This window comes from Labeo rohita, chromosome 9 (genome assembly GCF_022985175.1).
Source record: "Labeo rohita strain BAU-BD-2019 chromosome 9, IGBB_LRoh.1.0, whole genome shotgun sequence".
Taxonomy (NCBI): domain Eukaryota; kingdom Metazoa; phylum Chordata; class Actinopteri; order Cypriniformes; family Cyprinidae; genus Labeo; species Labeo rohita.
In genome coordinates this window covers 4193242-4210281 of record NC_066877.1, presented here as the reverse complement: position 1 = coordinate 4210281, position 17040 = coordinate 4193242, and the positions used below count along the sequence as shown (strand labels likewise).

Sequence of the window (17040 nt, the reverse complement as noted above, 5' to 3'; positions counted from 1 at the left end):
ATTTTCATGTCTGTGCAGATGGATGACCGTGATCAGAAGTGCAACAGTCTCTGCCAGCAGAACCCGCTATCTGAACCGGACAGAACCGGACTGAACCACATAAAACCTGCCATGTGAAACAGACCAAACCAGTCTGAACCCCTCAGAAACTGCCATCTGACCTGGACTAAAAAATAACACAAACCAACAGACCCATGCAGGCATATAGGGAGCAACCATCAGTGTGTGTGTGTGTGCGCGCTTTTATGACGACGTCACTTTTTTTGTGACTGACTTTTTTTTAGTAACAGTGTTACATAGTATGACATTAAAGGGGAATAATACCATTTTACTTCTGAGCCTTTTAATAGACTCTCTTCTGTTCAAATACCAGCCTATTTTTCTAAATTATTTGTACGTAAGAAACAGAAAGAACATGTAAGGTGCTTAAACTACGTTAGTGACATTAAAGTTTTATTATAAATGTGAAAATCAGAGATTAAAACAATAGAACATTTCACACACCTGGAGAAGTACCATGATCACCATTTTGCCCTTAAGGACAGGTGCTACTGGGAAATTTTCACAAAAACAGCTGGTTTTTGCATTTTGGATAAAAGGTGTTTACAAATCGTTAGTGAGATTTTCATAAAAACTGCATTAAACGGCCTCAAATATTCCACGGTGCTACTGTATGTTCACAGAATGTGCTAATGTTGGGTGTAAAATAGGAGATAAGGTTAACTGAGGTTTATTATTAGGCCTATTTATAGCGTGTGTTGACATAAATATGTCACAATCTTGAGAAACTGAAAGGGAAAGTGATAATAAAGGCTCAGAGATAAAGAAAGGTGGAATTCCCCTTTAAACTCATGGCATTCCCCATAAACTCACAGGTGCTTTTGAATGTTTGCGTTTTGTCCTCTAGTATAAAAAAAAACTTCATGAAAAAGCATTTCCTGCATTTTTTAAACTGGGCTTTTACAGAATATCATTTTGTAAACGATATTTAAATGTACGTGTAAGCCGTAAGTGTCACTTGTTGCCTCTAAAAGGAGGCCGATCCATTTCAGTGCCATGGTTTTTATAGTACAGATTTCTATGTTTCTATGTTTTAGACTTTGTTTCTATCAGATGAAACCATGTTGGGTTCCAGAAGCCAATGTGCCAAAACCATGTTGGGTATTTGTGTTTGTTTCCATTTTGGATTGAATAATGTAAAGGCATTGCAAGTTTGGGATTTAGAGACAAGTTATAAAATACATGAGTGCATTTCTTCAACATGTAAATTCTGACTTATATTTATAGAGTTAAAGTGCCATAAAGTGCATAACACACAAAAGGTATTTTACACAACATTTATTTCACTCACTATGTAGCGTTTGATAATGAAGAAAGGATATTTTGATATTCAAGGTTGTATGAAGACTGACACACCTCACTGTCATTTTAGAAATATTATTTTCACCAAACTAAGAAACATTCACCTTAGGCACTGTATACACCCCACCTATATTACAACATGTTAGTTTAGTCCACAAAAAAATAAAGCTTTAATATGTGCATACAAACGTGATATTTTAGTTTCATATGGCCCAAACACTGCTAAAATGAATGGAAAGAGAGAGAGAGAGTGAGAGTTTATTGGAAATGAAAGCAATAAAACCTCATTACAAAAACTGGTTGACTTTTCTGTAGTCTTTTTGCTGGTGTTATTCACCCTCAATCACACTGGTCAGCAGAGGGCGGTGTGTTATTATCAGTAAAAGCATTTAAAATCAGAATAAAACATTTTTTTATTATTATTTTATACAGACCTATTTACACGTATATGCAATACAATACAAATAATATATGATATGTTAGTATGTATGGGTGATTCTGTTTGCTCATCATGGAAGTGAAAGGGAATCATTTCTTGGTCAGAGTAGCAGAGAGGGATTTTGAAGTTCAGATAATGATTTGAATGAATAAACGAATGTAATGTACCCACCAGGCCTATGGGCGAGACTTCCGATTCATTGGCCCCGCCCCTCTTTAGCGCTGCGTTCGTTGTCTTCTGTCTTCCGGTTCCACAGTTATCTCACTGTGAATGAAGATTTATGAATGAACCGCTCCTTCTTCCTGGTCTACTGACATTGGTTAGGACATTTGCCTTAACAATGCTCACGATAACTTTCCTTAACTCTACAATACATAAATCCACTTTACAAGCTAAATTCCTTTTAGACAGTGATGCCATAGAAATATACAGAGCAACAAGCAGAAGACAATATTCTAAAGGTGGTGAGGTGCTTGTTTCTCTGGAGAATGAGGTCAGCAGGAAAATAACGAGAAGAATAACAACGTGTAGTAAATTGTAAAACTGTTTGCACTACAAACCAGTGTTTTCATAATTAAATTAATACAATAAAATAATATGGTAAGACACACCAATTTGCAATATACGAGCTGTTTTGTGCAGCTTAAAAAAGCTAGATGAAGATAAGACTGGAAGCCAAAACCAAAAAAATGTACAAATGCCCACTCTACGGCAAAAATAAGACGGAAATTAAAAAAAGCTTCATTTTTTTTTAGCTATTTTAACCCTTCAACTGTCACCGTCCCACCTGTTGGACGCTTGGCGCTCTTTTTTTCGTTGTCCTTTTTCTCTATTAAATATTTTAGTAATCATCACATATTATATATCATTTGAAAGCTTAGAAGCCCAAGAATCATCCTATGAAAACCATTTTGAAATCAGACATTGTGTTACCATGGAAATGATACTGTAAATTTTTTTTGGCGGTCTCCTCCCCCTTAGCAGTGGTGTCAAGTGTTAAATTACAAAATGCATTATGGTCTTTTAGAATCCAAACTTTTTATAATCTTGACAAAAAAACATGTCATTGGAAAGGTCTGAGTCTCAGGATTTATTTTGTGATAGAAGTAAAATTGACAGAGAAATTTAGACGTTTGTGACAAAAAAAATGCATTTTAAAAAATTCTTTTTTAAAAGTTTGTATGGAGTTTGTATGGCACCCGGTGGTGTTTGTGGTATAACGCCCTAAACAAACTTTTACAGGAACCTCACTTTTTTTCATATCAACTTCAAATTTGGAACATAACTTATTTAGATATAAGGCTTCAATTTAACATCAAATTTAGGGTAAAACCTGTTATGTAAAATATGTATTTTATATAAAATATAATAAAAATGGTACAGTGCATTTTCTTTTAAGTAAATTTAAACTTCTATAACTTATTAATATTTTATTTTTTTCTGTATTCCAAAGTGTTCATGAATTACAACAAATTAAGTTCGGATAGTGCACTTTCAAGCCTATTTTAAAAAATGGGGGGGTAACAGTTAAAGGGTTAAAAGAACATTAAAAAACCACCCAGTAGAATATTTTAGTTATTATTACTGTCTTCCTAAATGAGAAATGTCATTATAATCACACTCTTAAATTTAATTTTTATATAAGCACAATTATATAAAAATATGTTCATTATTTCATTGAATCGTTATTATAACAATTTAAAATTGTAATATTAAAATAATGCAATATTTTTTTCCACATTATTATGTGAGAGATGTACAATAAGACCAACAAACAACAACCTATTTAGTGAATTTTATTTCAGAAACAATCCTTTTTTTTCTCTTGTACAACAGTAAAAATTTGTACAGTTATCACAAATACAAACAAATAGAGGGTGATTAGAGGGTGGTTAGAATTACACTTCAGAGCTTCGTGTTTACACTTGCCATCTGGTGCTAGAGAGGATTTCCTTACATTCTCTTCTAGAGTGTAAAGCAGAGCTCTAATGAGATTTCACACACAGGTAAGGCCCTCCCGCTGAGATTTACCCCATTATACTACTGCTGGCCCCTCAGAGCACACGGCAGAGTCAGGCTGATGCTCGTTTGTTAAGTGAAACAATAAATAAAGTTACATTTCCTTTGACACTTACAAGTCTTTTGACTTGTGCAATTACACATATCCCCTGTAGACTCAATGTATGTGTATGTATTTAGCGACTTAACGATTTCTACTATGGCGAACACTTAGCTCATGAATATGAATTGCATTACGCACACGTTGCGTGAAGCCTGGTTCATGAATAATGCATAGAGTTGGGGTAATGTGCTGACGTTTTTCTGAAACCTTCTTATGAATATTGGCTTTACTCATGAATATTAAACAGCAAGACTTCGTCGTAGTAGAATTCGTAAATTCGCTTTCGGGGCAGGGGAGGGAGTTGAGGCTCGACGGGATTACGCCTGACTTCAGCGGCGTGTGTTAAACCTCCCACAAACACACGGACATGAGACCATGACAGCACGAGAAGGGTTTCATTTAGACCGCCAAAACTTTCTTGGGGCTTTAAAGCACTGGAAACATGGAGTAAAGGATATATCGTTTTCATCTGAACATGAGAGTTAACGGCTGGAGCAGCGGAGGGCTTTTAAGAAGGATTTTTATATCTCGGGCGCTCGCAAAGGTGTGCGCTTGTAGTCGGGACAGCGGAGAAAATATACTTTGAATGGTTTTAATTAATTTATTTACACATCTACTAGAAATTAATGAAAGTTTGTAGTTCGAAATGTCAGCCCCGAGCCATGCGGAGACGCGTAAATTCACCCGGGGGCTCAGTAAACCGGGCACGGCAGCGGAGCTGCGGCAAAGCGTGTCGGAGGCGGTCAGGACGTCGGTTTTAGTGGTGAGTATGCCTGTTTGTGCTGTGGTGTAGCGGTTAAGAATTAGAACTGAATACTGCAGGTTGCGGGTTCGAACCTTGGTCATAGGCGAGCTCAAGGTAAGATGCTTAACCTCAGATTACGCTAAGGCACTGACCCTGTGATAAGTGAAACTTTGGGTAAAAATCAGGTAAATCAGCTTGGATTCATGTCGGTGTCTGATTTAACGCGTTGTAAATAAGTTTCAGAGTAAAATCAGGCATCAGTGCAGGATTGTTTGGTCTTTGAGAAAGGACAAACTTATATTGTTTTTCTTAAATTCATAAACTATAATATGATATAAAGTATTTTTGTAGAAAGAACTAATATGTGCTTTGATGTTGTCCTGAATGATGGTTCCAACTTTCCTTGCAAATTGTTTGGATACAGAAATGGACTTCATCCAACTTGTTGAGTCAGAAACACACACGCTCACGCCTAGATGTGATTTATTATTTCTGTACTAGAGGGGCAGGGTATTTCTGGAGGACTGTTTGAATGAACATCTCTGCCTCGTGCTACAATCATTGCGATTTAGAAGTTTAAGATCTGGGTTGGTAATTAGATGTTTGGTTTAAATCCCACAAGGGTTGAGCCGTGAACTGTCACCTTTATGCCCTTGAGTAAGACTCAACTTAACCTCATGACTGACCCTGTGTTGTAATTCGCTTTGGATAAAAGTTTCCACTAAACGTATTCTTGCACATTTCAGGTGTTCCCTCTCAACCCTACGGACATCTTCAACTGGAAGTAGTTTGAGTTCAGACTTGTGTGAATGAGTCATTGAAACTCAGGTTTTGTTGTTTAAACCAACAAGCTCTTTAAGGCTGTGTGCCGAATAGCATACTAACATACTAGCATACTTCCTACTGTTTATGCATTATGCATACTGTGCGCAGAATGTACGGTTTCTGTACACATGGGATAACATTTGTATACAAAAGAGCACAATGAGTGAAATATCATCCCGATCTTATGAGAAAATATTATTTTATGAAGTGGCGATTACAAATTTGTACAGAAGTGTATGATGTATGAAGCATGCATGTCCACCACTTAAATCTAACCATCAGTGAGGCATAAGCAGATCATATGTAAACATACATATGTGATCCTGGACCACAAAACCAGTCATAAGGGTAATTTTTTCCATTGATGTATGGTATGTTAGGACAGGACAATATTTGGCCTGGATACAAGTATTTGAAAACCTGGAATGTGAATTCTGAAATGATAAATTGAGAAAATCGCCTCTAAAGTTGTCCAAATGAAGTTCTTAGCAATGCATATTACTAATCAGAAATGAAGTTTTGATATATTTATGGTAGGAAGTTTACAAAATGCTTGATCTTTAAGTTTAAAACATGATCTTTACTTAATATCCTAATGATTTTTGGCATAAAAGAAAAATTGATAATTTTGACCTACAATGTATTGTTGGCTATTGCTACAAATATACCCGTGCTACAATGTAATAGTCTCAGCTTTAATTTTATAAAGTTTATTGTTCAGTAATACTTTCTGATTCACATACTGTTTCAAATATATGGCAGTGTACACTGCACAGTAAGCTGTATGCTAGTCCTCAATCTTCAATCCCAGAATGCTCTGGCTGTGACGTCTGAATCTGAGGATCAGAGCTGTCAGAACTCTCAATGAAGCATATGGTGGGCCAAGAATGTGTGTGTAACTCCAGCGAGCTCACACACACTTACATTCCTGCATTATACATGTAAATATAATAAAATGCAACTCTGTGTTTGTAGAATAATGGACAGATTGTGTCACGTTTGTATGGTTTGTGCTCTGACAGGCCTCTGAACACAAATGTATTGTGTGTTGGGGTCGAGGGAGACCCACAGATATGTGTTTAGGCGTGTAAACTCTAAGTGTGGTTACGTGCAATTTGCATTTTATCTAGAATCAGGTGTTCATCTCTTGGCCCAGTTTATCTGTGAACCCACTCTGAACTGTGGGACAGACAACGGGATGAATTTCAAAAACAAGATTGTGAAATTTTCCTCTCAAGATGCCTTCAAGTAGATATAATTAGTTTTGTGTGTCATACATGAAACACAAAACAGATTTTTACATTTTCCACAGAAAATGTGAGTGGTGCGTGCTTGTGCAAAACTCACTGCCACAATTCTAGGTTATTGTGGGTGATTACTGGGTTGCTATTGAATAGGTTGCTTTTGATTTACAGACCTGAGTCAAAAGAATCAAAACAAGTCCTAACTTATGGTTCAGGTTCATTTGACAATGATAGTCTATGCCCATTTTATCAAGCTTTTATGAACCAGCAGGCAAACATCAAGTATGACTGCTTGGAAAAGTAACAATACATCTCTTTAAAAATCTATCATTCATGTCCATAGCAGTACGAATGCAAGAAAAGTCAAAGTTCAATAGTTGAAGGGTTTGTTTAAAAACTAGTCTTGCTTATTATCAATAGAGCCCAATAGTGCCCGTCCAGAAGTAATTTTCCCATTCATTTTTCCCATAGTAATTTTTATTTAAGGGATAGTTCACCCAAAATGAAAGTTCTGTCATTAATTACTCATCCTAATGTTGTTCCAAACCCGTAAGACCTATGTTCATCTTCAGAACACAAATTAAGATATTTTTGATGAAATCTGAGAGGACATTGTTAAAATAGTCCATGTGACATCACTGGTTCAACTGTAATGTTATGATGCTACAAAAATATTTTTTGCGTGCAAAGAAAACAAAAATAAGGATTTGGTTCAACAATTCAACAATTTCTTTTCTTCCGTGTAGGGGTGTGAATCGTCACTGGTTTCATGATTCAATTTGATTCAATTTGTTTATGATGGTCATTTTAACGCTTCGATTCGATATCACGATGCATCACAACAGCAAATTTATTTCGCGCATTTTTATTAAAATATATAAGCAGGCTACTTTTTAAACTAATTACAAATTAATAGTAAATCGAAACTATTGTTAAGAATTTAACCAAGTAAATATAGCTTCAAAACATACAAGCAAATATAAAGTAATATAGCAGGAAAAGCACAATTACAAGTGATAAACATACTTTCAGTAAGATTACAGATAATCATAGTTAGGTGTTTTTATTTTTTTCTTAGGGTTATTGCTGTTTGATTATTACTGATGAGTTTAGACAGTGGCAGCTTTAATAGGCTGCATTCACACTAATGCACTGGTCTATTTCAACATATCATATGTTTTGTCCTGTTCTGAAAACATAACTGACTGTTTACACATCAGTTTTGTATCATGAAAGTATTCGGAGATGCAACTGCATTTAACCGCAGCCGCGGGCTTTAGGACAAACAAACACAAAGCGCACGTGAAAGTCTGTCAGTATGTGAGTTTCGTGCATCTAAAAAGTACTGCATTCCAGACAGCATAAATGAAAGCATATCTAAAGTAAAACACTGAAATAACTGCGGGTGGAAGCACATACTGTCAAGTAATGCGCACGTGTCTCAAAGGGGAAATTCTAAAATGCATAGCGTGGCTCAAATAAACGCATTATTAATAAAGTGTACCATGTACAGACAAGCAGATGAGTTCAGAATAAGAACGCAACACATTTAATTACGCTTTAAGCATTTTCCTACCACATTAAAAGTGTTTTTTAAATGACCAAACTCAATAAACATTGTTAATAAATCATACTATGTACAGACAAGCAGATATGAGCCATAATATAAACGCAACACATTTAATTATGTGTTAAGCGTTTTCCTTAGGAGGAAAACACTTAACTTGGCTTAATGAATTAAAACAGTGTTTTTAAAAGACCAAACTCCAAGTGTGTCTGTAAATAGTATGATTTATTAATAATGTTTATTAAGTGTGGTCAATTAAAAACATTGTCTTAATGCATTAAGCATTAAAGGAGAAGTTCGCTTCCAGAACAAAAATTTACAGATAATGTACTCACCCCCTTGTCATCCAAGATGTTCATGTCTTTCCTTCTTCAGTCATAAAGAAATTATGTTTTTTGAGGGAAAACATTTCAGGATTTTTCATCATATAGTGGACTTCAATGGTGCTGCTGATTTTGAACTTCCAAAATGCAGTTTAAAAAGGCTCTAAACGATCCCAGCTAAGGAAGAAGGGTCTTATCTAGCGAAACGATCGGTTATTTTCTAAAAAATGATAATTTATATACTTTTTAACCTCAAACGCTCATCTTGTCTAGGTCTGCCTGAACTCTGTGTATTCCAGGTTCAAGACATTTAGGGTATGTCGAAAAACTCCCCTCTCATTTTCTCCTCCAACTTCAAAATCGCCCTACATCGCTGTTTTACCTTTTTTTGTAAGGGGTGTTTGATCTTGTTTGCACATTCAATTTGTAAATGCTTGGTTGGTACTTCTGCAGTGATTTAGTATGATTTTGAAGTTAAAAATAAGATGTGAGTTTTTCGACATACCCCAACTCTTTTGAAACGGAAAAAACAGAGTGCAGGCAGACCTAGACAATATGAGAGTTTGAGGTTAAAAAGTAAAAGTAAAAAGATTGTCTTATTTTATTTTATTTTTTTATAAAATAACTGATCGTTTCACAAGATAGGACCCTTCTTTCTTGGCTGGGATCATTTATAACGGCATTTGGGATTGCTTGAAGCTGTATTTAAACTGCATTTTCGATATTCAAAATCGGGGGGCACCATTGAAGTCCATTATATGGAGAAAAATCTTGAAATGTTTTCCTCAAAAAACATAATTTTTTTTACGACTGACGAAAGAAATAAAGACATGAACATCTTGGATGACAACGTGGTGAGTACATTATCTGTAAATGTTTATTCTGGAAGTGAACTTCTCCTTTAATTATAATGGTTTTCTATGGTGTTTTTTCCCGCACTAAGCTTTTTTTTCCCAAAATGTGCCCAGATCTCAGATTTAAAAATAGTGGGTGCATTTTTAATACTCGTGTGACAAGCACATGCACTGTAAAAAAACAATTTGTTGAGTCAACAAAATAATTTGTAACCTGGCTGCCTTAATTTTAAGTTCAGTCAACTCAAAAAAAGTTTATTCAACTTGAAATGTTAAATTATACTAAGTGACAGCTTAGATATTTGAGTTGAATCAATTTAAAATTTTAAGGCAGCTGGGTTACTTGCCCATCTGTTAAGGTTAGCCGACACAAATATCTAAGTTGTTACGTAGTACAACTTAACATTTTAAGTTGAATAAACTTATTTTAGTTGACTGAACTTAAAATTTTAAGGCAGCAGTGTGACAAATTATTTTAAGGTGACTCAACAAATTGTGTTTTTTATTTTTTACATTGTATGTAAATTACGTCAGTAGGCTATAATCGATTGTTGCCTATTACTGCATCGATGCAGGATTGTCTACATCCACATCACGATGCATTGATGCAACAATTAATTTCAACATTCCTACTGCCGTGTCATTCTCCACTGCCATTCACGAGTGCTTTAAGGTAAGTGAGTGGGCGCTGAGGAACTCTTTTGCTGTGATTTGTTTGCAGTGATTGGTGGAGATTTGATTGCTGAATCATGGATAATGTATTTTTTCACCATGAAGTTCCACTCTTGTAAACTGTTGTTTAAAAAAATAGTCTAAATAATGCAGATTCAACATCTTAACAAAATATCATTGATTAACAACCTTGTAGTTTAAAGTAGGTATATCTTTAAATAATCACCAAAAATCATTTTCCTACAGGGTAAATTAATGGGATTTTACTTCTGGAACCCGAGTGAGGCTGACTTTAAAAACACCAGCAAAAGTCAATAAAACACCTACTGTATTTCAAGGGTTAATGTGCACATGCCTTTGTATTACAGATCTTCTGTGTGTGATAATCATCTGGCTAGATTTTGTATGGTTTCTGACTAATCATGGACTTTGTTCAGCTGGGCATTAGTAGGCACTTAGTGGCTGTGAGAGAACAAAAGCAAACAGTTGCAAGAAGTGTTATGTTTACCATCGGCATTCACCACCATTCTGAAATACCAGCCCCATTTAATAAGCAGATCTGATAAAAATGCTAGCCCGAAATGAACTCTGTATCATAAGTCGTGTGTTGGCACATCAAATATATGCTGTCATCATAAACTGGTATGAAATCATCCAAGTTTGGCTTCACCCTCGAGTCCAACCAACAATAAATCAACACACATCACTCCCCAACACACACACCTGGCTTATGACATTATCACCAACACACAAAAACATGCAGAAACCTGAGGAAGTTAGTCAGCTTGTCTTCACTGATAAAGTTAGCTGGGTAAAATGTCTGGTACAGTAACTAGTAACCCAGCTAACAAAAATATGTTCTAAGAATGTTTTGCTAACATTCCCTTCAAGTTCTCTGAACGTTTTAATGTTCTTACTAGAATGTTAACAACAGTTCTGAGAACATTCTCTGTTAGCTGGAGGCAGTACTACAGTGTTCATATAACCTGAACTGTTGTCCAATTGTCTGACATTGATGAACTTTGGCTGTTTGTCCAAACAGCATGTGTTTATGACATCTTAAGAGGGATGTGTTATTCGTCTCTGTTGTCTGCAGTGCTGTTGATAATTGTGGGAGTGAATCAGGCAGGAGATGGAGATGAGGGACTGGTCATCCTGGTTCCCACTGATTTCTCTCTGCCAGCGTTAGAGCCGCATTGTTCAGAGTGACCTCCTCCACGGCACTTCCTTCCTCATAAACACACTCATACAGATCACATTACAGCTGCCCACAAGCGCTCAGGAGAGCTGTTCTTCATCATGTCCAGCCTCTGTTACACACCCTGCAGGGAAACACACCCATAGACAAAGTCTGTTTGATGTTGAGGGGAATTCACCTATAAAAAGTACCAAAAGGTGCCATGGTTTTCAGGCCTACCACAGTACTATTTTGTAAGATTTGTAAGGTTAGAATCGGATTAAACTTGTTATAGCCTGATCATGCGGTAATTTAATATAATTTTGGGAGTCAGGATTGTACATTGCGTCCAACATTACAGGCTGAAAATGACACTCAGCTACTAAATCTGTCTATTAAACTATATTAAACAAGCAAAGCTAAGTATTATATGTACAGCTAAGTATTTATGTACAGAATAGTTTTGTTGTTATTTTAAAATATGCATTTAAAAAAAACAAACAAAAAACGTTTTTTTTTATTGCTGACATTTGCTATATTGCTTGCATATATCAAAATCATAACAATTTATAATACAAATGAAACGTCTGGATACGTCTCTTTCTTTAATATTACTACATTCCACATTTTAAAAAAAAAAATATTAAAGTGTCATGAAACTATAACTAAAATGAAAATGGGGGTATTTTCTAGTGAGTAAAAATGAAAACTAACTTTATTTGAGTTTTGTGTTGGATTCTATGTCTAGATTCCAACTCTGGACATTTACTTAACCTAGGGTAAACACGGATGGAATCACGGAATTCAGTCATAAAAATGGTACTGACTGTATAATGTGGAATGTCATGGCATTTGCCAAATTTTGGATGAATAACTCAAAAGTATGTCAGTATTTAAAACGTGATATAGACTAGTATCTGTGAATATTAAGTGGCAAAAAATACTATTGCATGTTCCTGTTTGTTCTGTCTCCATTGTAAATTCATAGCAACCCGTCAAAATAAAAGTTTGGTTTAATTTAAAGAAACTATGACAGAAATATATTACTTAATGTAATCGGTTGTGCCGACAGACGGTAGTAGCGTGTATCGACGATAGTCAGAGGTATCCCCTGTTGCTGATGCCTTTGACGATAACAAGACAATTATTATTATTATCTGTCAAAAATAGACTAGCCGCCTAATTTTAGCGATGCATTATAGAGAAGTGCTTCAGAAACTTGCTGCAAGGTGGCTGGTATAAACACAAAGACACAAATCACGGTGAGCAGGAGGGGGTGTTTCGGGTAAAAGCATGCATTATGTAATTGTGTGCAGTTGCTGATGCTTGTGAAAGCGTGCAATTGCTTTCTTATGTGCGCTGTTTTTTACGGTTTTACTTTCACTTTCAAAATCGATCCCATTCAGCAAGGATAGGAGAGGATGGAAAAGTGGGACACAGTAACTCGTTTTGGGGGGAATGGCCCCCCTTCACATCGCAGATGTGTGTAGTGTATATAAGGGTTGAGAAATGTGTTCATCATACAGTGATGGAACTACTATATTCACATATGGTACCGGGAGTGTTTTTTAAAGTGCATCAACTCATGCTAGTCAGTGATGATGTTCTTTGATAATGTAAATGTTCTTTGCTTGTTTTCTGTAGCTGCTTTTTTAATAACTAAGGAAATGTAAGCATTAGTAACTTCTATTTAATTTTTATCATGTTAAACACAAATTAAGTCGTATTGAAAACATTGGGCTGCTTTTAGCCTTGTGCTAGTGTTGGTTCATTTGCCGGCAATGAAGTAAGTAAATAATAAAATAAATTAGCACGATAATATTGTTTATCGGCGATCTCACAGGCTGGTGATGGGACGATATGAAAATTGAGCATATTGCCCAACACTAACTACTACTACTAATAAATGAATTAAACATTATTTTTAAGGAATATTAACCTGAAACAAAACAAAAAAGAATTATTTACCAGAAAATGTAAATACACAGTATTTCTGAAAAATAAATAAATAAATAAATAAATAAATTATTACTTAAATAGAGGTGCTTAAAATTTTATGAAATGAAATAAATAATGTAATAAAATGTGTAGAAAAGCAGAATTTGGTAAAAAAAAAAAAATGAGAAAAGAAAAAAAAAACACACATTACATTAGGTTGTACAAATGCATTTGTCTTAAACTATTAAGAAATTGCTGTTAATTTGTGTTAGTTTCATGATTTCAATGAAATTACATACTTTTTGATTATTTATTTATGTATTTATTTTTAAAAATTTTAACTATTAAAACAGAGTCTAGAGAAATTTAAAAAATTTAAAAAATTTACGATAAAAAAAAAAAATCAAACTGTACTTTTTTTTTCATACTGTATGATTCATACTGTATGCATACTTTACGCTACAGTTCAGAAGTTTGGGTTTAATGATTTTTGAAGGGTCGTGTGACACTGAAGACTGGAGTAATGATTCAGAAAATTCAGATTTGCATTTATGCATTTAAATTGTAATAAAAAATGTTTAAGCAGATGATAGTACTGTTTTTTTTAATCAAATTAAAGCAGCTCTGATGAACATAAGACACTTTCAGAAACATTAAAACAGTCTTAAAACCTCAAGCTTTTGAACAGTAGTGTATATTTACTGCAAAACTAATTCTGAAGAGTGGATGATGTTTTGTGAAGTTTGGTTGCTTTGATTGGCTTGAATGTCTTGGAGGTTAATCACAAACTGTCTTACCTCTTTTCCTTTTATTTATTTTCCCTTCCCCTGTCAAAGCTGCCTGGTTAAACAAATTGTTTTGCATTTGTTTACATAAAATAAAACCTGTAGACACAGACACTTAGAGGTAACTCGTCAGCCAATACAAGTACAGTAGATGAATGAGTAGGATCATATAATAAATTTATATAAACGGGGATCTAATATCTAACCTGTTTTATTATCTCACACACTTTACACTTCCTGTGTTTGCGAGTGTACTACAGTGTGTCATTGATTATAGGCAGGTGTAGTATTTTTGAATGTGGTTTGGTGTAGCAGTTCTGTACACTGCTATTAAACCACAGGCTTTCCCTATGGAAATTGTTATACATGTGCACCCAGTTTGGTGTGTTTATTGATCATATACAGGATGAAACCTGCCAAGATGGTTACGTGGTTCGCTAGGTTAGGCCTATGTGTTGTTATCAGGCATAATGACATTAGTGCTATGACAACAATTATTTTTCAAGGAGGTATAACGCAACAGAGAGAACCAAGCCCTTCCTGTCTCTCTCTTTATGTCTCTCACTCATCTGTAATGGATTTGTTATTGGCCTGCAAGGTTTCCATAAAAGTGTATTTCAGCAGGACAGTCTGGATGAGCTGGAGACGGCGATCTGAGCGCTGGGCTCTTCTCCAGGACAATAAAACACTCACACACACACTCTATCTAAACATTCAAATGAGTAGTGTATCATTGATTTGAATAAGGGAAAAATATTGTGGTTTGGAATATGATCCAGCATTTCTTTTGGAATGTAATATCTGTCCTGGAGCATCAGCAGTATGGAGAAACAGCACAAGTTATCATATGTCATAGATTGCAAATGTAGTGTTTGTTTACTGGTTTTTAGATTCGTAAAAGAGATAGTATACTTTAAAATGAAAATTCTGTCTCATTTAATTACCCTCAAGTTGTTTCAAACCTGTATGCGTTTCTTTCTTAGATATTTTAAACAATGTTGGTAACCAAATAGCTGATGGTAACCATTGGGCTTTCATATTTTGTTCCATACAATGGAAGTCAATGGCTACTGTCAACTGTGTGGTTACCAACACTCTTCAAACTATCTTTGTGTGTGTGTTTCAGGTGAGGTGCATTATGTAGGAAAGTTCATGACGTTCATGATGTATGTTATCCTTTAAATGTTCACTTGAGTTGGCTCTCCATAATTTGTGTGCATATATTCGGCATTAACACACTTCACTCCTCTAGCAAACACATACACACACACAAAGTCTCACTGTCTGGTGGTTTGGCACACGCTCATATAATGGAAGTGGATTTCACTCTGAAATATTTGACTTAGGTTTGCTCATGAGCTAAGTCTGATGAGGGTTTAGTTTAGACTTGTCTCACAGATACAGTCTAAAGCCAGGATTATTTTCCCCGCACTTCCTCTCCATTCTCTCTCTCTCTCTCTCTCTCTCTCACACACACACACACACACACACCCTGTGATATTTTTCCCAGACAGTCAGTATCCTCAGAATTGGATTCATCTTCAGACAGCACATCTTCAGTTCATTCACTGAACGTCTGTGTATATTTCTAAAATCACAAGCTCTAATCTCAATAGTTGGCTTTACATAACTTAAGGAGGCAGAACGTACAGGTTTTTACCAGTCTGCTATTGCAACAGATGCATGATCTTGCAAAAAAGTAGTGCACTTCAAGTATAAATTGAATTTGTTTTCCAAAGATTTTCCAAGTACACTTTATGTAGTAAATACAGCCAGTGCATACTTGTAAGTAGGGCTGTCAAACGACTATTCGCGATTAATCGCATACAAAATGAAAGTTGTATAATGAGTAAAAGTTGTATGAGTTGTAATAATGAGTTTGCCTAATATATTTGTGTGTTGTGTGTAATTATTATGTATATATAAATACAAACACACTGATGTATATATTTAAGAAATATTACAAGTATATGTATTTATTATTTTTATGTAATGTATATTATATATGAATTAACATATTTCGTACATAACATATTTCTCTTAAATATATCCATTAATTTGTGTGTATTTATATATACATAATAATTACACACAGTACACACATATTAGGCAAACTCAAAACTTTTATTTTGTATGCGATTAATTGCGATTAATCGTTTGGCAGCCGTACTTGTAAGTATACTATTTCAAGACTCGTTGCGACTACATTTTTTCAAATTTTAGTTTATAAAAGGACACTTTCACACTAGCACTTTTGATGCGCACCCGGATTCGTTTGACATCAGAGTTCGGTTTGTTTGGATAATGTGAATGCTTTCTGAACGGTGCACCCATGAACTCCAGTTCATTTCACTTAAGATGTGAATGCAATCATACCAAATTCTTGATTTTGTTTTGGGGGTGTACTAGAACATGCTCTCATGATTAGTGTTTCGAAAACGCGCATTATTTTTCATATATATAATATACATTATTACAATACATTTCTCCCCAGCCTGGCACAAATGGCTCGATTAGTTCCGGGTTTGATGAAAGCCCGCCTTCCGAAAAACACAATGTGTTGTGATTGGTTAGCTGTCCCACTGCGTTGTGATTGGCGAACAGCTTAGACATGTTTCAGTACTGCCACGCCCCTTGCCAAAGCAGCAAGTTCTGTCCGCTGTGTTATAGTTAAGGATATATTAAGGTATTGCTGATGCTACAGTAGTGTTGGGTGCTGTGGTCAGCCGATACATGATATTATTGTGCTAATTTATTAAATTATTTACATACTTTGTTTCATTGCCCAAAACTATTTTTATATTAATGATATTACAACACCCAGAAAACAATTCTGTAGTCCAAAGGAGCCGTTCATTGTAGTTCTTAAAAGGGATTTTTTTAAAAAACGAAATATCTACCTTTTAAGAGGTACCTTTTATGCCCAAACATACACACCACACACTGACTAAAATTCAAAAAGTGAAAAAACATAATAGGACCCCTTT

General features: G+C 35.2%; 2 protein-coding genes across 3 annotated transcripts in view; both read left to right on the top strand.

Moving 5' to 3' along the window:
• Positions 1-1550, top strand: part of LOC127171015 (FERM, ARHGEF and pleckstrin domain-containing protein 1) — a 45226-nt gene extending 43676 nt beyond the window's left edge. Inside the window, exon 26 of the mRNA XM_051119414.1 lies at positions 19-1550. Within this exon, the coding sequence (XP_050975371.1) occupies positions 19-94 (76 nt within the window). The 3' untranslated portion in view covers positions 95-1550. The remainder of the gene's footprint in view (positions 1-18) is intronic.
• Positions 1551-4264: 2714 nt separating this feature from the next.
• Positions 4265-17040, top strand: part of zmp:0000001200 (dedicator of cytokinesis protein 9) — a 105564-nt gene continuing 92788 nt past the window's right edge. For both annotated transcript variants that reach the window (XM_051118900.1, XM_051118899.1), the window contains exon 1: positions 4265-4686. In XM_051118900.1, the coding sequence (XP_050974857.1) occupies positions 4570-4686 (117 nt within the window). In that variant the 5' untranslated portion in view covers positions 4265-4569. The remainder of the gene's footprint in view (positions 4687-17040) is intronic.